Raw genomic sequence first — 20,158 nt, 5'->3', positions numbered from 1 at the left:
TTTTATCATAGCTTGTAGATGTCTTTGCGAAACTGTTCACTCCTGTATGTGCCTTCCCCTTCTTACCCTCTCTCTGCCAAGAAAAGAAAATAACAAAGAAATGAAGAAACAGTAGAAAATATCTCAGCAATGGCCAAGAATACTCTGAGGGAGATGTTCTGTAGAAGGCACTATCAGGGACCTCCTGGCGCAGTTTTGAGTGTGATATACAACAGTGTTCTCAGTAAGTTACTCATCTGTGCGACATGTAGCCACTCAGCCCACAGGAAGAAATGTTAAGCCTGCTTCAAAACCAAGTCCCTGTTTCTGGCAAGAGCTAGAAGCACGGAAATGCAGGAAGATGCATTTAGCATTCAGATTCTTGTGGGAATTTAACTGGGGTCAAGCAATAAGCAATGAAGCCAGTAATAATTTCTAGATTTGGAACATGGAAAGTAGGGGTAATACATTTAAAGTAATGATTAGAGGATGTTTTTTCCCCCAGAAATCTTATATAAGAGGTATTTGTTTTGCAAGGCATTATATAGAGAGAGGTATAATACCCTCCTTCAGTAGCAGAGAGTAACAAACTCTGACGTGTGAGTTAGGTGTGTCTTCCGTTACTCAATTCAGAGCATGACCTTTCATGTGTGTAAACTCATTGTTTTCTCTTTTATGTTATGGGCAGAGATGGGCTTTCTCAGGACAGAAGGCTTGGTTCTGCAGTGCCCTGATGTGTCTAGATGTAGCTAGTCAGGAGTGCTCAGTCCCTGGCAGAGCCAGAAGTGGTTTATGAGTGAATCTGGCTCTATCCTGGGCTGTATTTAGTAATAGGAGAAAATCTTGGTTTTGGCTTTTCTGTCTCCTACCACTGTCTCAAACACTCTTAACATACATACTGAGAAAGATGGGGAAGTTTCAAATGTTAAACTTGATGAATGAATTAAATGTGGCAAAGAGCTGCAAATTAGGAGTTTTGCAGAGAAGGCCATATGTACACCCCCAGATGTATCACTTTCACCACAATCAGTGATTTTTGCATAAGATTCAGAGGTGGCAGAAAGTCCCAGGCTTGTTATTCAGTTAGAGTATAAACCCACTGAATTTTCTTTTGACAGCATAGAAGTGAAATGCACTTTTTGTTGAAACATTTAGTTGTTCTCCCTCTCAAAAATGTTGGTATTAGTCACAATGCCCTTAAACATTTTTTATTATAATTATTAACCAGAAGAGCATTTGGCACTAAAGCATGTGGTGTTCTTTCCTGCTTTCAAAAGTGAATACTTAGAAAAGTAGATTTCCATGTGTGTTTTTTTTAAAGTATCATTTGCGTAGCTACTAGGCACTGTAGCCTAGTAGATACATTAAACAGAAGTTCATGAATTTATGCTTTAGAGAAAGCACCATTGTTCTTGGAAGGCGTGACTCATGTTTTTCCTTTTTTGTGCCTTTGGAGGATGAACATTTTGGTTATTGAAGACCTGTACTGGAGCTCTGCGTGTGCTTACAGTGTTGATTAGTAAGGAAGTGCAATGTGTTGTTCAGCTGTAAGGACTGTAAAGATGCAATGTAATGTGATGAAGACTAGTAAAACAGGAATCCTTTTTGCAGGGGAGGGTATGGGTACAGGTTTCTCCTGAAAATTAACATGAGTATTTTTACACGCACTTCTTATATAGCACTTCTTATGCATCTACATGCCTAATTCGGGGTGTTAGATTTGGTGAGCAAGTAGAGATCAAGGCAAGAACGATAGCTGCCACGGTACCTGTGAATTACTCAGTTCCAGACCAGATGAATGGAAAATGTGTTATGTAGATGGCTGTTAAAGCCTAACATTTGTGGATTTATACTCTGTTTTAAACAGAGTAAATACATCTTATTACCCCATTAATAGAAAAAAAATCACTTACCATAAGTACATATTTTTTGTCCTAGATAGATTCCAGAATGAAATAACTAAATTAGAAGCCATTTGGCATGTATCCTACTGATTGAATTATATATTTATTCTATTTTATGTTGTTATGGTGTTTCTTTGATTTTCAAATTAAGTTAAAATCCATGAAGATGGTAGCTTTAAAGTCTTGTGTGCCAAGTCCACTGACATGGAAGACGATTTGGAGTCAAGAATGAATGAAAGTATATTTCTGCTTTAAATAAAAGATAAAAGGGTTGTTTTTAATAGGGAACACCAGTTAAAACAGCCTTAAATTCCATGTAGCTTTATCCTGCGGTTCAGAAAGGGTTTGTTGATGCTATGTAGAAGATACTCCTGTTCTTTTTAATTGCAACAACCAGTTTTTCTTAAGCATCATTACCAAGGTCTGTACTTCTTCATTTACACTTGCATTTCCTATTTTTAAATAGTTCATGGGTTACACCTTCTGATAGTAAAATATATTTCAATTGATCTCTGAATATTTGTACAGTTAGACCTGACATCATACCCCTAAATCACTTTGATAAGAATTTCGTTTTCAAGAAAGAAATGTCCCATGATTTCAGCTTTTATAGTTTGCTTCCTCAGTCTTTCATATTTTGGTTACAAAAATGTATTTCTGTTTCCATGTCTTAAATCATGTGAAATTTTAGTATTTTCAGATGCTCTTTAAGTTTGAAAAAAAGACTTAACAATATTAAACATAGAAAACTTTTTTTTCATTTCAAAGAGGATAAAAAATAGCTAAGACCATTCTATTTTCTGCAGTATTTTGGAAGCTTGCTTGTAATATTCTGCGTTGAACTGGCCTGTGGTGTTTGGACCTACGAGCAGGAAATAACGGTGAGTCAGAAAAGGAGGCTGCATTTTTTCAGCAGAAGAAAACTAAGTTTTCTATTAGCTAGCTGTTTTCTAATTGCTGTAGTATTTATCTCTGTTTATTATTCTGACAGTTTAATTTCAACTGATTGCCTTCATTTTAAACAGAGAATTCTCCTAGGAAAGCTTGTTTGTCTGTCTGGAAGGCCCTGTCTGGGTTTCCCCTTACCCCATCTATATTTGAGAGCCAAATCCTTCATCCCCTCATTTAAGAACTTAATTTTTTTGTTAATTTTTGCTCAGGCAGGTTTTCATTGAAGTCTTTGATATTTTTAGCATAAATTATGAATTTCAGGCTTAAATAAGGATTTTGAGAGTTGAGACAAGAGAATTTGAAGGGATTTTGTCCCAAAAGTTCTTTGCATTTTAAAGAGTGTACTACGTTATAAACAGACAGCATGTTCTTTCCATTGAGACTTGCTGTCTGCTAAAATCTGCACACTGCCTCCACAAGCTATAAATGCCAGTTTTAAGCAAAACATGTCTTGACTATAAAACACTCTTCTGTAAACTTGTGAAGAGGTTTTATCTCTGTCTAGTTTTTGTAACTACACCAACCTTTAATTTTCAAACTTGTAGCCATCATGTAAGAAAATAGATAAGTGGTGAGCAAATTAAACTGAAACGTAACTGGTGGCTGCTATATCCTTACATCTTGTACTCAGTCTGGTACATTTTTATGAATAGAAGAACAAATATTTTTCTCTCAACTGCCAAGATATGCCCTATATAATGGTCTTTCCAACAGTGAATGACAATTACATTGCAGCAAGATGTGAGGTAGCTTCCTTGGTATTTACACAGCACTTGGACCACAGGAATTTCTGGCAGATTTGAAGTCTGAAGTTACACAGCAGGACTTTGCATCAGAATTCATTCCCTTGCAGTACAGATTTGAGAGAGTTGTTCTAATATAATAGAGATTAAGGCTATTCCTTTGCTTTAAATGTCAGCTCACGTTGATTCATTTTAAAATTGGGAGTACAGATGAGGCATTCTTCATGTTATGGGCACAGCTGCCCTCTGCAGGGGTTTTGCCAAGGATGATTGTTACAACTAATATCCATGGTTTCACAAAAATCTTTTCAGTGGAAACTACCTGAAATAACATAGCCTTCACAGCCCTGGAACATCCTTTTTCAGCCTTCACTATTTAGTTAGAAAACCTGAAGTTGTGGTGCTTTTTAGTCTGACCCTCAAGCTTTTGGCTATCTGTTTTTCTACTGAAACCAAATCAAACCTGTGACAGTTTGATAAAGACTGGTATAGCCCTACCATATGTTATGTCATTGATCATGCTGTTTCCCTTCAGAAGAAAACATGGCTGTCCCTTCAGCCCTTTGCTAGAGTAAGCAGCACTGAACTCCATGTCTGCATCTTCTGCAGTGGGTCATAGCAAATAAAGTTTCTCCTTTTTTTGGTTTTCTTTGTCTCTTCTCTTCCTATATATATATATATATATTCCTCATCTCCTGAAATACTGGTTTGGGTTGGGTTTTTTGGTTGCTGTTTCTTTGTTGTTTCCTCTTTCCATCTGATTTCTTACTATTATTCCCTTTGTCCTAACATTACTGCTCTTCATGTGATAAGATGGGTTTCCTGCTTCTGAGAACCATAATGAATAGTGAATGTGGCAGACGTGAAAAGAACAGTTATTTTTCAGTGGTTCTTCCATACCTGTGCAGGTCATTCCCTAGAACGTGCTTCCTCCTACTTGATAAAGCTAAGACGATTCCCTCTTAAAACCGCAGAGTTGTCTTGGTGTCATATTGGTTTCAGTGTAGCATTAAATCACATGAGCCCCTGGTGGGTTTCAGAGATCAGTTGGCATTAGTGTAGGTGGGTGTGTAGTGTAGCGTGGGTGATGTTGTCAGAAATGTCACTGAGGCATAACTGCCTCTGCTGATGCAGTATGGGCTTTCCTTGGTAATTGGACAAGTGGCTCAAAGAGTCCTTGCATAAACAACTTTCCTTACAGCTCATGATAGCTCTCAGCATGTAGTGTTCCTCATGACTAACTTATTCCACCTACAAGATTGAAAAGCCAGTGTGGGTCCTTGGCTTATTTAGGCATTGATCAAGCTTTGATAGTCATTAGAAAAATAATAATGAGTAATTAGATCTCAGTGGCAGACTGAGCTTTATAGAACTTAGGCTGAAATCAAACTAGCATCTTTAGTTTTTGTTTGTTTACACATGAGTATTGGTGCATAGTCAAACAAATGCATGTCAATCACGTATTATTGTGCACTACCATGTATATGAGCTGACAGGAAGATATTGAGAGGTACATCAATGTACCTATTACCTGTACAGTTTTACCTGTAGGCATTCTTGTAGCAAACACAAAGATTCTGAAATCCCTCCTTAGGTCCAGCATTCAAATTGCTTTCCTACAATGAGATTTAAATTGTTTTGCTTTGCTTTTAATTTCCTTCTCTCACTTCTTGAGTATTATTTTTTCCTGCTTTCCATTGACTTCCTAAAGAAGTGGAATGTGTTTAACCCAAATAGGTTAATTAAAAAATAATCTAACAAATATGAACTTAATTGCAGCACTACCAAATATTATCCGAAGAAAGAAGAGTGCTAGCTTACAATGCAGAGGAAAGAGAAATGCATTGAGTACAAAACTAAATTAATTAATTTATTATAGTGGCCTGTGTAAATGTTTGTGATAGAAATATTCTGTGATAATGCTTTTACATATTTTTAGTACTCTACTGCTAACATATTTTTCATGTGAAATATTGTGAGTTCAATGCAAAAATCTAAGTGAAAGGCATGTTAAATTTCTAGAATCTATTAATACATTGATTATATGAAGCTTTACTAGGGCATCAAAAATTTAGTATAACTTAGCAGTTGTAATGAAATGTTATCAAATGTTCCTATTTGTGTTATGGGTTCAGGCAGGCAGTGATTGTCTCTATATTTTTGCAGAGCATCTAGCACAATGAGGACCAGGTTCCTTGGGAAGTACTGTGCAAATTTTCTTTTCTTAGATAACATTTGTTGCATAGAATACCCTTACTGTCAGCTTCAAATTGGAGAGCAAAGTCATGGCTGCTAGAGGAGCTGGGCTCCCCTCCCATCCAAGTCACAGCTGATACTGCAATTGTGGTTTCTTTCACCATGACTATTAAGGCTGATGGAGACAAGGCAAAACTCTGCATGGATGGTATGTGGTGACACAGAATGGTGACTGCAGTCTTCAGGTCCTTGTTTTGTTTTGGCACACTGAAATTTGTGCTGCTGAACTGAAGTAATTTGATTTTGACTCAGCTTCAGTCTATGCAAGGTGCCATAGCACTTGCTTCTGTTTGATTGCAACAAATTGCTAACTGAAGTGTCATATTCAGACAATGGAGTGCACCAGCACCTCACTTCTGAGTTGTCAAAAGACATATTTCAGGAATCCTTTCAAAAGAAAAGATTTTCACAAGTCTTTGATTGTGTTTGAGGAAAAAAGGTCATAGGCCCTTGTCTACACTTCCTTGTTACTCTTTTTGAGCAAGTTACTGAAATGGAGCACATTCAGAATATCTGCATGGAGGATTCCAGACAAAGAAAGAAAATGGTTGAGAAAACTCCAGGGATATAATTCATCTCAGTTTTACATATGTAGAAGTTAGACATTTAAATCAAAGTTTTTCACCTTAGACAGTGAAGTGGATTTGAGACTTCAAGGGAATGATTCATCTGCTCTGTTTTAAATTATTTATCTTGAGATGAATTTCTCCATTTGGCTGCCTGTTTATTTCTATTATCTAAGACAACACCAGGGGGATACCTAAACTAGGGCAGACAAATACCACCCCCGATGACTTGGATGGGACTGTGTTCAAGTTTTATGCCAAGTAAAAAATCTGGTAATGATACAAATAAATTGTACCAAATCATCCCAGAATCTCTCCAAAATGTGACTGCTTTTCAGTGTACATTAATTTGTAAGCAAAGGAAACAAATAACCTTTCCTTGCTATTTTAAGAAAGGCTTGTAAAGTATTAGTATCATAAAAATTGCGGCAACACTTGCTTTTCTGTTTTGTTTGTGTACATAGTTATTTTAGTCATTGCACTGGAAAGATCTCAGTATAGATGTAACCTGTGGGTTTGGAGCTTCAAGCCTACTGATCCACTGTGTGAGTCACTTCTCTCTCCTTGCTCCAGGTTCCAGTGCAGTGGTCTGATATGATCACACTGAAAGCCAGGATGACCAATTATGGCCTACCTAGGTACCAGTGGCTGACCCATGCTTGGAATTTCTTCCAGAGGGAGGTAAGATGATAGTTAATATATGAACTAAAGGAGTACCTGCTCAGTGAGTGTTATTTATCTGCTAAAGGAAAGGTTTGGTTTTAAGTGACTAGGTAAAGAAATGCAAGTTCATTCACTATAAACACTGTGTAGTGATGCTGTCTTTTAACATCACTTGGTATCCAATTCTTTGGTTTTTGTAGGCCCTAAAGGTAGTTAAACACCAAAACGAGAGTGTTAATAAATTCATTTAAATTGCTAACATTCTCATATCCTTTCTCAGTAAGGTTAGGACACCAATACCTTTTAGGATTACTATAGCATTAAAGGATATGATGTATGTAAAATGAAAAATCTTCAGGTAAAGTAAAATGACTGTGTCTATATATTGTTTTAATATTAAACTGTGCTCCCCTTCCCATAGGCTCTGTTAGTTTCCTTTCATGGAGCTGTCATGGTTAAGATATGTTTAGCTGAAAAGGAATGGGAAAGGAAGTTTCCAAAAAGATGCCAACACTGTCTCTTTGGCCGAGGTTTGTGAAAGTGATGAGGGTTTTTATTTCCTTTGACTGGGGGGTGGGAAACAAACCAAAAAGCTTCCTTGTGTATTCACAGCTTTGCCCTCTAGCCTACTAAGATTCAGAACTGTTTTTATAGAATGAAGTATTATGTTACAGAAACACAAAATCGCCCAAGGTAAAACCCATTAACTCCAAATATAACTCACGTGCAGGAAGAGAACTGTTTAAATGCCTGTCATTGTGCTGCCCTTGTTGAAATGTTGAAATCTATCATTGTTGCACAGATTTCCTGTTTATTGAAACATTTCCTGGCAGCACTTGGTTAGTCTGTATTTATACTAAAACGTGAAAGAAAGAGGTTACACACCAGCCCCTCCCCCCCCCCCCCCCCCCCCCCAGTTTTCTGTTCTGGCCATGTGAGTGCTCTGTGAAACTGAGTAATTCATAGGCAGGTAGTAATGGACCTGAGATAATATAATCAAATGGGCTCTATCAATTTGCCTTGACTAGAGATAGTACTGTATCTCGGTTTAAATGTATAGGTTGATTAAATTAAATACTGCCTCTTCTCCTAGCTGTTGTAGTTTCATCATAACGGCTGGTTATAATATGAATATTAGTAATAAAACTTCAACTAAGCTTTAATTTTTCTAGGAGAGAAGAATTTCCTTTAGAAGTTAGATTTTCCTTATGGCACCTGTGACCAGATGAATGATTTGGGTAGCTGAGAAAGCTTTTACAGTTTCTACTTAATTGGTTGGCTCTGATTTATATTCCATCTACTCATAGTTTAGATGCTGGATGTATGAGCCTGGTACGTGCTTTATGTCTGAATAAGCACTTGTGGCCCTTCTTCAGTCAGCAGAATTGTAATTGCAATTCTGTTACCAGAGGTTCAGTCCTGATCAGCTTGGTATTCTTTCTTCTGTATCTTTTAACATCTGAGGGAGATGGGAAATGAGTTCTCCACAATCCTCTTGCTGGTCGGATATCAAAAATGTGGCTATGCTAAGGAAGACGGAAAGGGTCAGCTAAAGTCAGGAAAGAACAACTGGGTGGGGGAAGACAAGATACAAGAGTAAGAAAAGGGTGTTTAATGAGGTGGTCTTTGCAATTGCAATGAGGAGCCAAAGCTTAAGCTTTCCATAAAATCCTGTGTTGGGTGGAGTTTGAGGAACAAACCAATAAAAACTGAGACATGAGAGCTGTGGTAAAGAAGGGAGAAATGAGATTTTTAAGAGGACTGGTGAGTTAAAGGGACAGTTTGTGCCGGCATGGACACTGATGTGCTTGATTGTGAACAATGAGTGGCATGGAATACAGGACCCTGGCTCTGAAGAGGGTAAAGAGGGGCAGACATCTGTGTTTCCAAGCCTGTGGATCAAAGGACTCGGGGAATTACTTACACTCAGTCTGGTCCTGGAGGGATGTTCAGGCAGAGAAAGGTAGCATCTTGTTTTTGCAGCAAAGCGTCTTTTCAGTCATGTCAAGTCCCCATCCAGTGCCAAACCAAATCTAATGTAGCTGCTTCATCCTTTTCTGTGTGAAAACAGTTGCTAATGTGGGAGACTGGTCATTTGGGTTTAAATCTCAGGGTGTGCTTTACAGAGAAGACAGGTTATTGGTCCTGGTGGGTTTTATAGCCAATTACAGCTCATCTGCTTTGCAGCCAAACTTCATATTTTTGTGGTTCATTCTGTTGCAGTATTTATTTTAATGTGATACCTCTTCCTTCCATTTTCAGTTTTTCTTTCAGCATTTGTGATTTCTATACATTTTTGCTTACTCTATTAATTTTTTAATTTTTTTTTCCTATATTCAGGTAAATCTGTGCTTTTCCTGTTTTCAACGGAAGTGTCTGTAGCTGTACCCTTGCAAGAATAGTCCTCATTAGTATGATCTTTTCCTGCTACTCCTTTCAGTCACAGGTTCATTAGTCCCCATTTTGACAAGAAATTGTGTTAGTTCATTGTAGTAAGGATAGGAGAATCCAGCGACAGGACAATTTCTGTGAAGCACCCTTTGAGGAAGCAATTAGGATTTAAAGGACAGAACAGTATTGTTGACTGTTTCTAAAGTATTCATTGGTCACTTCATTACATTTTTCATATTGCTTTTATGTCAAAGTACAGGAAAACAAGATACATGGAAGCACTTGTAGATGTTTTTAGTTCTATGTAAATATTTAAAAAATGGTATTAGGAACTTCGTTAAATTTTTGATTACCTAATGTACCTATTGAAGAAGTAGCATCATTATTACTGATCTTGGCTAATCCTTCCTTTGCAGTTTAAATGTTGTGGAGTGGTGTACTTCACAGACTGGCTGGAAATGACAGAATTGGACTGGCCACCTGACTCCTGTTGTGTCAGAGAGTTCCCAGGATGCTCTAAGCAGGCACATCATGAGGATCTCAGTGACCTTTATCAGGAGGTAAGGAGAAAAATATGGATGTATTGGAAGGTTTTGTACATTCTTCCTGATCCAGTAATTTTCCATATACGTCATTTGCAGTGCAACAGAGTAATTTTTTTGTAGAGTAGTTGTGTTTATGATAAGTGTTTATGGTTATTATTTGCTAATGCTGAAGCAGAGGGAGGGGAGAAGGAAGAACGAACACCCACCCTTACCTGGAAGTGAGATGAGTTAGTGGCATTGCAGTTAAAACCTGAGATGTGCTTAAACTTTGAAGTGTTTGTTTTATATTGGTTAGGTTGGAGTTCAAATTTGTTCCAATCCAAAATTATTTATTAGGTGTGCCTTAGAATCATGCTCTCAGATGCTGCAGCATGAACATTTCTCCAGTGGATGGTGTAGCTCTGCATTATGGAAGAGTACCCAAAGAACCGTTTTATTTACTCCCAGTCTCAAAGGCTGTTTAAGACCCATTTTTACAAGAATCTGTTGGATAGCTCTTGTTCAGGAGTTACTGAGCAATAACTCTGAAGCAGAGGAGATTTGCTACATAAACAAGCCAAAATGAATATTAGGTATTGCCAGGAAACAATCAAGTTTTAGAGAAATTAATTTATGTGGTATTGACTGTATGAACAGAAATTATTTAATCTAATCTGGGCTTTCAAACATCCATCCTAGGAGGAGGCTGTGTACTTTCACTAGGAAGAGAGAAGACAGAGCTGCTCAGAGGCAAGTGCCTCAGGCCAGTCTGTACTAGGAACCTTAAAGACAGTGGCAGAGGTTGGGTTTTTTTCCACTTGTAGACCCTCTCTTGCCTTCTGGCAAGGCTCGCAGCACTGACAGCACTGGTTATGCTTTGGAAGTGTCAGTCCCTGAATGAGAAAGCCATTCAGGCTTCTTCTGGGGCCTGCCAGTCTCTTACACATTTAGAAAAACCTAAAAATTGTGGCTCACTCTGCAATAGTATACTGATAATGTAAAAATGCTTTTCTGTAATACTGTTGCTACTGTTAATGCCATACAGATAAGTCTGTTTTAGAGAGCCTTCAAGGAGTATATGGAAGCTGTAGAACATTGATTTGCCCCCTGCCTGAAGAGGCAGGAGTATGTAAGCAGTGTCACTCAATGAAAAACTGCTTTTTGAGCACAGGAAGCTCAAAAATTTCTGATAAGTATTAGTCATTGGAATGTAGTGTCCAGAGTGCAAGGTTTTCTTGTGTCACTTCTTTTGCTAACATTTCCTGTGCCATTTTCCAGGAAAATGGTTCTCTGAGCACTTCATATGTTCAAGTTCTTTAGGTTCTATTTGTAGAAAATTAATTGCCAAAGATAATAGTTAAGTAGAACATAAGGGCTGTGTTAAGACCCACTTGATAAAAGAAAGGCTGCTTGGCTTTTTTTTTTCCCTAAAGAAATCTGAAGGGCACATTTATGGTTCTTCCCCTACTGTACTGCAGAGCATTTTGGATGGATTCAGCACTTAGCAAAAATTTATTTTTGGTTCTCTACTGCAGAATCCATTCCAAAAAGGGACAGGCTGTGTTCAGTAGTATCAGCCACAAAAATACTTCATTTCTCTTTGAGATATGTACAATATTTTGTTGGCAAAATGTTTCTTTTCGTGGCGCTTGCCTGTGGGATGTCTCACAGACTCTTACAGTAGGCTTGCTAATAACTTTATCGGTATTATGCAAAACCAACTTACACTTCCAAGACTAATCTGCCTAGCTTCTGCTTTGGAGTACTGAAGGAAAAAAAGCTTTTTTAGAAAGTGATTCAAACCAAGCTTGCGTAGTCTGGTGGTTTGAGAGGGAGCCTGATAAGATTAGCTTCGCTAGCCTAAAATTGGTTTATATAAATATTTGGCAAGTCCATTCTACTACATCAGAAAAATTCTGTGTAGTACTTCAGGAAACTGAAGTTTGGTTTGTCTGGGACTGATAAATGTATTTTTTTTTTTTTTGTAGCTGTGCTGTGATTTTTTTTCTGGGAACTCAGAACTTTCTATAGTCTAAGTTGGAATCTTTCACAATTTAATTTTTGCAGAAAGAAAGCTGACTTACAGTTCTGCTTGAAAGTACTTTTGGCAAGAATCATTTTTTTCCTGCTGGATATTGAAATCTATTTTTCAATTTCTTGAATTGCTTTTATTCTGATGAGCTTCACCTTTGGTGCAGTTTCATGAGCAGAAAGAGGATGGTTGTGAGGGAAGTGTGAAGATGATGATGTGGCCATGGAGGTTTGTTGTGGTCTGAGGACAAGAGGAGCTCTGCCCGTTTTGTGATTGGGAACTGCAGTGTAGATAAATGATTGATGGGAGTTGATGCCTTAAAAAAAAAATAAATCAGACTTGCACGTTTAATATTTTCTTTTGGTTTCTGGCATAATTTTGAGTAAACTCAAAATCCGTTTTAATTAAATTAATTTTGTTTTCATTTTGGTTTGTTTTAATATTTAATTTTGCAATTTGATTTAATACACTTTTGAGTACATTCAAAATTTGGGTATACAGAAGATGTGTTGAGTTTGCTGATGGCTTCTCTTTCCTGCTCAGTGAAGTGCCTTATTTCAGTTCAGGTTCTTACTCTATGATGAAGTAAATCAGTAACATATGCTAAATAAGAAATACATGCTTTTTTCTATTTCAAGACTGAAAGTATAAAGTGGATGAATCAGGCCTTTAATCTGTAGTTTTGTATGAATCTGAAGCTGATTCTTCTCAATGATTGCTGCAAGGTTATATATTATATTTGATTTGTCAACAAAACCTTCTCCCCATTTAGTGACTAACTTTTGCTACGGGAAGTGTATTTATGTACTGTTTAATTGCAGGCTACCAACTATGAAAGTGTGACATAAGCAGAAATAAAATGCTTGAATATGAAGGTAACAACGCTGGCTGTGTTTCCTCAGTTTTGAAACTGATTTTGAAGGTGTATTAGAGTAGAGCTCTAAGAACATTATTAATGGAGGAAAACAGTCTACCTAGATTGGGCATAATTTGTCTGAGTTATATGTCTGTGTACTGTACAAGATATAGGCATTAATGTTATTGTTGTCTGTTAGTGGGTGCTTTCTCTAGGCAACAAATGATCTGAGTTTGAATATTGCTGTGGTGGAGCATCTTAAAATTGTGACCAACGTGCACCTTCATTTCTTTAAGTTATCAAAAGTATTAAAATGCAGCCAGTTTCCCTGTAATTAACAACAGATTTGGAAAATGGTATAACTACCTTCCAGTTGAAGAAAAGAAGATGCCAACGTGACAGTTTTTGTCCCTCCACCTCAAGTCCAATTACATTGGTTTTGCTACGGCGTTGTTTCGTTTTTTACTTTTGAAATTTCAAAGAATGCATACCTGCTCCTTTTTCTGTCTTTGCTGCTGTTTAGAAAATGAAACAGTGAAACGAGCAAAGACATTGAGATCCTATAATTTATTCTGGTACAATTATCATAGAGTGCATTAATTTTATTTAGATCCTTAATGAAAATCTGTTGACTGCAATATGAATTTTGTGTGTGTGGCAAAAATTGGACCTTTCATCAAATACATTTAGGATTCTAGCATTTGAAATTGGCTTTGGGGAAATTGGCTTTGGGAATTTAAGTGTGATTGAAAACTGTTATTTATCATGTCCTGTCTTCAGATTCTATCACTTTGATCGATTGCTTTATTTTCTTAGAAAAGCCATAAGAAATATGAAGTGAGGATGTAAATGCAAAAAATAACATTCTCAAGACAGTGCCCATTTTGATGGGTTCCTGATGTCTGCTTCTGGGACCAGTGGCCATCCAGTTTGTTACTCTGAATTTCCCCTTGATATGTATGTTGCTTTGATAATTGTGCTGTGAAACCCTGCAAAGCTTAGAATAAGAACAAGCATCATGCAGAGTAGCAGAGGCCCTTCTCTTTGTGGTTTTATCGTCTCTAAGACACACATTGCCCTTACTGAGCGACGAGCACTGTAACTTGTGCTTGCACTGTTGGCCAGTAGTTCCCAAAGCTGCTGCCTCTTTGTGGATCTTACAAGGTCTGGGAGCTTTTCTGAAGCTTTGTGTTGTAGTTAGTTGGCCAAGCAAACTGTAGAGCCTGCATTGAACGTTTGGAAAGAGCTAAATTCTGTTTTTGTGAGCATCAACATTATAACGACATTTTAGCATAGTTCTCATGGGATGTTTTCTGCAGAGGTTACACAGGTCCATAGATCTTTCCTACAATACTGTTGTAACTTCAGAGTGTAGTATTATCTGTAGAAAAAGTCTAAAAGAGTTTAAAATAATTGACAGCTTTGAAGATCTTCAGTTTAAGGAGAGAAACAAGATGATAAAGAGGACTTTAATGGCTTTTTAAACCTTCACAAAACCAGCTGAATTTCTTTAACAATAAGTAAGAGTTGGGAGGAATTCGGATCAACTTTGAGGGATTTCTGAATTGAAAAGTAGCACAGATATATTGCAGTGAAGTCTCTGTGTATGAGAAAACTTAAAGTTGTCATCATGGAAACAGTTAAAAAGTAGGCAAAATAGTTTTCAAAGCATTGTTTGAAAGAATAGGGAGATTCTTGGGAGCCAGAAAAGACAGTGGGTAGGATGAGCTAAGCTTTGGGAGCTGCAACCCAAATATTGCTGACTGTTTTTTTAATCTATTTATGTTTTGTAGGGATGCGGTAAAAAAATGTACACTTTTTTGAGGGGGACGAAGCAATTGCAAGTGCTGAGATTTCTAGGAATCTCTATTGGAGTAACTCAGATCCTGGCTATGATCCTCACTATTACTTTGCTGTGGGCTCTGTACTATGACAGAAGGGATCCCAGAGCAGATCAGATCATGGCACTGAAGAGTGATACCTCGCAGGAGCTGTCATGTCATTCCATGGAGCTACTGAAACCAAGCCTGACTAGGATCTTTGAACATACATCCATGGCAAACAGCTTTAATACACACTTTGAAATGGAAGAGCTATAAGTGATGCAATGAATCTATGAAGTCACAGAGGATTGTTTCATTTTGTTGTAACTTTTGTTCTGTTTCTTCAAATATGCCAAATATACCAATCTTACTTGTCAATAACCAGCTAATGAATGAAAGTGAAGGAGACCAACTAAGAAAGACAAGTCTGTTGTCAGCCTCTTAGCCATGTCCTCAGCTGTGAAAAAGAGTTGATTTTGTGTTTGTTTTTTAAAAGGCACTCATTCAGTTGGACATGGTAATACTCATTGTCACAAACTGTGTGAAGTGTAAAACACTGACTCAATCACTGGTAGACTGAACTTGTAAATAAGCATCATGGGAAGGGAAGAGAAATACTCATCTTCTGAAGAAACAACTGTGCTTTGAGCAAACAAAATGTGACTTCAGCTGAAATTGACTTTTAAAAAGCCATTTGGAAAATGTCTTAATCAGGGATCTATGTATGTATAATTTGTGCGTTTTCATGTGTGCATGGAAAGCAGAGCTACAGTTCAAGTTAATACTTGGATTAAAAAATTTGAAAGATTTGTAAAAAGGGCAAGATTTTCTTTTTTTCTAACAAAACCTTTATCTTAGCTTTTGTTCTTAAAGATGTTCTAAAACTTCTATTTTTATCTAACATAACAATTTTTAAATTTTAAATATATTAAACAGGGATTGAAAACAGAGCTATAGCTATGGACAATAAAATTTAGTTTTCTGGAGAATTCTTCTTTCAAACAGTTTTTTCTGTGGACTGTTTCTTATTAAAAAGGAAGAAAACCTTAAGCATTCTTTCTAAAACGGGAATCAATATGGGAGTAGCACATTTTTATAGATAAATCTTTTCTCCTGTCCATGATTCCCCTGAAGCTAGAAACAAAAGACGGCAAGAAAAATGCTTACAGTTCTGGATGCTATTGCAATAATTGTAAAAGTACATGAGGAAAAATTTTACTTTGGTGACTGTTTCATTAAGAGCTCTCTGGTTGCTTAAAATGCCAGCCGGAAACAGATTAAAATGTATTTATTGAGGTGGGGAAAGTGCATTTTACTGTATTTTTATGAACAATGTCTATGTCATAGGATTATTTTTACAATTGGCCACACTCTTGAAATATATATTTGTTCCACTGAGTATAGTAGTTTGTGGCAAATGGGCTTTTTACATAATATTACATTAAAAAATTCTTTCTTTTGTTTTGGAATTTGTAAAAGAAAAAAGAAAGCAAGGTGTGATTTGGTAGACAATAAAATTACTTTTCTCTTAAATTCTGTAGTAGCTTTTTTATTTTTAGTCCTAGAGTGGGAATGCTTTGGATGGGCATTGGGAGGGTCCTCCTGCTAGTGTGAGTCAATTTGACTTGTCTTTACCCATTCCACTTCCTCTGTTGTGGAGAAACTGCAATGGTAGTGTGATTTCATTTTTTTTTTTTTTTTATTGCTTCTGGGAACTTAAGGGCTTGTGAAATTAAGCTCTTCAGTTGTGTGGGCTGTTTGCTTTTTAGCAATCTGCTTCTGGGTGTAATTATTCCAAGGGTACTGTTGCAAGCAAGATTGCCTTTCTGCTTTTGTACTTCTGTTGATGCTTATACTTATTTTTGGAGGTAAAAAGAAGATAAAAGGAGAGACCATCCCAAAATTTTGCTTGGAGTGTTTTTGTCAGGAATACTCTCACATGTTCTGCTTGGGAAGGCTTGGCCTGTTATTACTGCACAGGTACAGCTGAGTTCCACCCCTCCATTGCTCAGCTTGGGTGGTGCTGCTGTAGCTGAAGGTGAGGTGACACGAGGAGCAGTGTCTGACAAAGTCTGGGTGTAGAACAACTCCAGGCTTTTGAGTGCTACAGAGACCAGTGGTGCTACACAGTACATTGAGTCATCATTTGCCCCTGTTTAAAAACCAAAAAAGAAAAAGTCCATACAAACCACACATTGTGGAATCTTGATTATGGATTACGTGTACACAGCTGCGTACATTCATTTGACAGCTACTGCTGAATGTAGGGAATTTCACATTAGTAATGTAAAAAGAAATGTAGAATTCCCTTTTTCCAGGAAACCTCAGCCCTTAAAGTTTTGCCCAAGAAGTGTCTGTAGCAGCTCCCTTAGCCATACTTCAAATATTCCTAGTCTTTCCTTACAAGCACTGTTCAAACTATCATGGGGGTTGCCTGTGTATCTTGTTGTGTCCAGGTTAGAGCTCATCAAGGAACAGATATGGCAAGCCAAGCTAGGGGTATGTGTTGGGATTTAGGGATACTTTGAGCCTAGGTAATTCGGTTTTAAACTGTGTGGGTGCTGAGGAAGCACTGCCATCAGGTGTAGTCAGGTTTCTTTAACAGCAGAGGGATTGCTTTGAGGAGGCCTCCTTTGACACAGAACCAACCTCCCAGAGCAGTGTTTATGGACCTCCATAACAATGAACATTTGCAGTCAGGAAAACTTCACTTGGGCTTTGCTACCCAAATCCTGAGCCAGTCCATATTCTGGGAAAGAATCTTTCTATTTTGAGTATTTAACCACATTTGCAGAAATAGGTCTCATCTGTAAATTGGAACACTTTAAGATTTTTTGTCTTTGACTGCTCAGGCTATGGGGTGTACCTGTTTTTCTAGGGCTTCTTAAAAGACCCTCAAAATTAATTGGCTAGGCTGCAGTGAGCCTGCTCTTTTCGTGTAGAGCTTTAGAATCTATGTAGGAGAGGGGCTGCTTGGCAGGAGAGGAACGTTTAGAGATACTTGAAGTGGTGAAAACTACTTCCTCTTATTTTCTTTTCTCCTCAGTTTTACAGGAGTACTTGGAGAAGGATGGTGTGGTTTTGTTCTCTGCATCATGAAGTGTAATGAACTAAATCTTTCTTGTTGCAGCAAACAACTACAGAGATGCTCCTTAACATTTTTCACAGAGCAGTCAAGGAGTGCAGCTGTGTCAGAGAATGGGGTCATTTCCTGCCAGCACCAAGTTTTGTGTTCAGCCCAGTGACTATACCGAGTCCATGGGACCATGCCTGTTGCTGTGGGGCTGAGCATGCTTTCAGGAGGCAAAAATCACTATTTCTGGTCCTTGGATAAGGTATTGAGTCATCTGCCAGCAGGTTGTATGACAAGATTTTTAGAAGTAAAGAGCTATATTTTCTTCTTTATAGGTTTTCATTTTGTAAAAGCATAAATGAATATAAGGGAATATATAATTAATAGCAAAAAGAGATGCTGTTGGTCACAGCAATTATATAGTTAAATATGGTGGAGGAAGGGATTTATAAATAGCTTTTAAAGTTTTTATTCCAAAAGCATTGTATTTGTTCTCAGAGCATGGTGTTAATAATGCTAAGGTTGCAACCTCATTCCCCATATGGACCAACCACTTAAGAGTTGGACTTGATCCTTGTGTGTCCCTTCCAACTCATTCTGTGATTCTGTATACTATGCAGAAAGACACAGATTATTAAAGTCTTACGACATTGAAATACTAAGGGTTTGCATGGCATGGTAGTGGGGAGGCTACGGGGTGGTTTCTGTGAGAAGTTGAGAAGCTTCCCCTGTGTCTGACAGAGCCAGAGCCAACCAGCTCCAGCACGGACCCACTGCTGGTCAAGGTTGAGCCCATCGGTGACAGTGGCAACACCTCTGGGGTAGCCGTTTGAGAAGCAGAAAAAGTGGTTGTGCCAACAGCAAGTGCAGCTGGAGAGAGGAGTGAGAGGAACAGCTCTGCAGACACCAAGGCCAGTGAAGGAGGAAGGGCAGGAGGTGCTCCAGGCACGAGAGCAGTGATTCCCTTGCAGTCCTTGGTGCAACAGGCTGTGTCCCTGCAGCGTGTGGAGGTCCATGGTGGAGCAGAGATCCACCTGCAGCCTGTGGGGAGCCCCACAGCAGAGCAGGTGGTGCCTGAAGGAAGCTGTGACCCTGTGCATGGCCCCCCCTGGAGCAGGCTCCTGGCAGGACCTGGAGAGGAGCCCATGCTGGAGCAGGTCTGCTGGCAGGTGTGTTTGACCCTGTGGGGGACCCCCAGAGCGGGTGGAGCACGTTCATGAAGAACTGCAGTCCATGGGAAGGACTCTGCTTGGAGAAGTTTGTGGAGAACCACGTCCCATGGAAGGGACCCCATACTGGAGCAGGTAAAGAGTGTGAGGAGCCCTTCCTGGGAGGAGGAAGGAGCATCAGAAAAAACACAATCAACTGATGACAGACCCCTTTACTTGCCTCCCTGCACCTCTGAGGAGGAGGAGGAGGTAGAGAATTCAGGAATAAAGTTGAGTTTGGGAAGAAGGGAATTATGGGAAAAAGGTGTTTTATTTTTTATTTCCCTGTTTGGATTTGATTGGTAATAAACTAATCGCACCTAGTGAAGTCTGTTTTTCCTATGACGGCAGTCAGTGAGTGATATATCCCTGCCTTTATCCCAGCCCAAGATACATTATTTTGTTATATTTTCTCTTCCCTGCCCAGCTGAGAAGGGAACTGATAGATTGGCTTGGGTGGACATCTGGCATCCTGCCAGTATTGCCAGCCCACCACATGCATTGCATTTAATTCATGCAAAATGCTATTGTTAAAGTGAGATTGTATCTAAAACTTTCCAACTTGTGTATGATTGACTACTTCCTGTTAAAAAAATGCAGTGTCCTAAACTTTTGAGAATTTTTACACAACTACTTCCTTTTTATTCTGTACTCCCCCACTTCAGCTGTACCTTGTGCATAGAAACTGTAAAAAAGTAGACAACTAGATGGTATAGACAGGTAAGAAACTAAGCTGTCTGGACAATTTCATATACCTTCTGGACATTGCCAATCAATACATAGTGTTCATTCCTGACACTCCAACTCTTTTAGGCACTTGTTTATATATCCCATCAGCTGATGACTCCTCTAGAACAGGTGATAGTCCTAAAATATTCCCATATCAGTTGTGAAATAAAGCCCTGGTGGGCCACAGATGCAGCAGAGAGCTTATGACCTCCTAAGCAACCGCCCTGCCCAAAATTCAATAATCCTGTGGCTTCAGCAATTTGTCCTCCTCCAGATCAGGTTCCTCTCTGAAGACCTCCTCTGTATGCAGCAGCTGAGGCTGCATTCTGTTCTCTGCTGTGAAAGCCTTCTCTTGGTGTTCAGTGTGCTTCCACCCAGAGTATATCCATGGCTTCAAAATGTAAAGTGCACGTTTTCAGTTTGTCTTCTGTAGCTATTTTATGAGAGGACAGTTTTTTTT

The 20,158-nt window shown here is 38.4% G+C and overlaps 1 protein-coding gene across 4 annotated transcripts in view; it reads left to right on the top strand.

Annotated features, from left to right (window-relative positions):
* LOC131572944 (tetraspanin-12) overlaps positions 1 to 18,037 on the top strand; it is a 42,083-nt gene extending 24,046 nt beyond the window's left edge. For 2 of the 4 annotated variants that reach the window (XM_058826396.1, XM_058826395.1), the window contains exons 5-8: positions 2,690 to 2,764; positions 6,973 to 7,080; positions 9,870 to 10,013; positions 14,659 to 16,221. In XM_058826396.1, the coding sequence (XP_058682379.1) occupies positions 2,690 to 2,764; positions 6,973 to 7,080; positions 9,870 to 10,013; positions 14,659 to 14,964 (633 nt within the window). In that variant the 3' untranslated portion in view covers positions 14,965 to 16,221. Of the gene's footprint in view, positions 1 to 2,689; positions 2,765 to 6,972; positions 7,081 to 9,869; positions 10,014 to 14,658; positions 16,222 to 17,818 lie in introns of those variants that run through there. The other 2 variants (XM_058826398.1, XM_058826397.1) reach the window with 2 other exon arrangements.
* The last annotated feature ends 2,121 nt before the right edge of the window (positions 18,038 to 20,158 follow it).

Source organism: Poecile atricapillus, chromosome Z (assembly GCF_030490865.1).
Source record: "Poecile atricapillus isolate bPoeAtr1 chromosome Z, bPoeAtr1.hap1, whole genome shotgun sequence".
Taxonomy (NCBI): Eukaryota; Metazoa; Chordata; class Aves; order Passeriformes; family Paridae; genus Poecile; species Poecile atricapillus.
The sequence above is the reverse complement of the archived record's forward strand: the minus strand, read 5'-3'. Positions and strand labels throughout refer to the sequence as shown.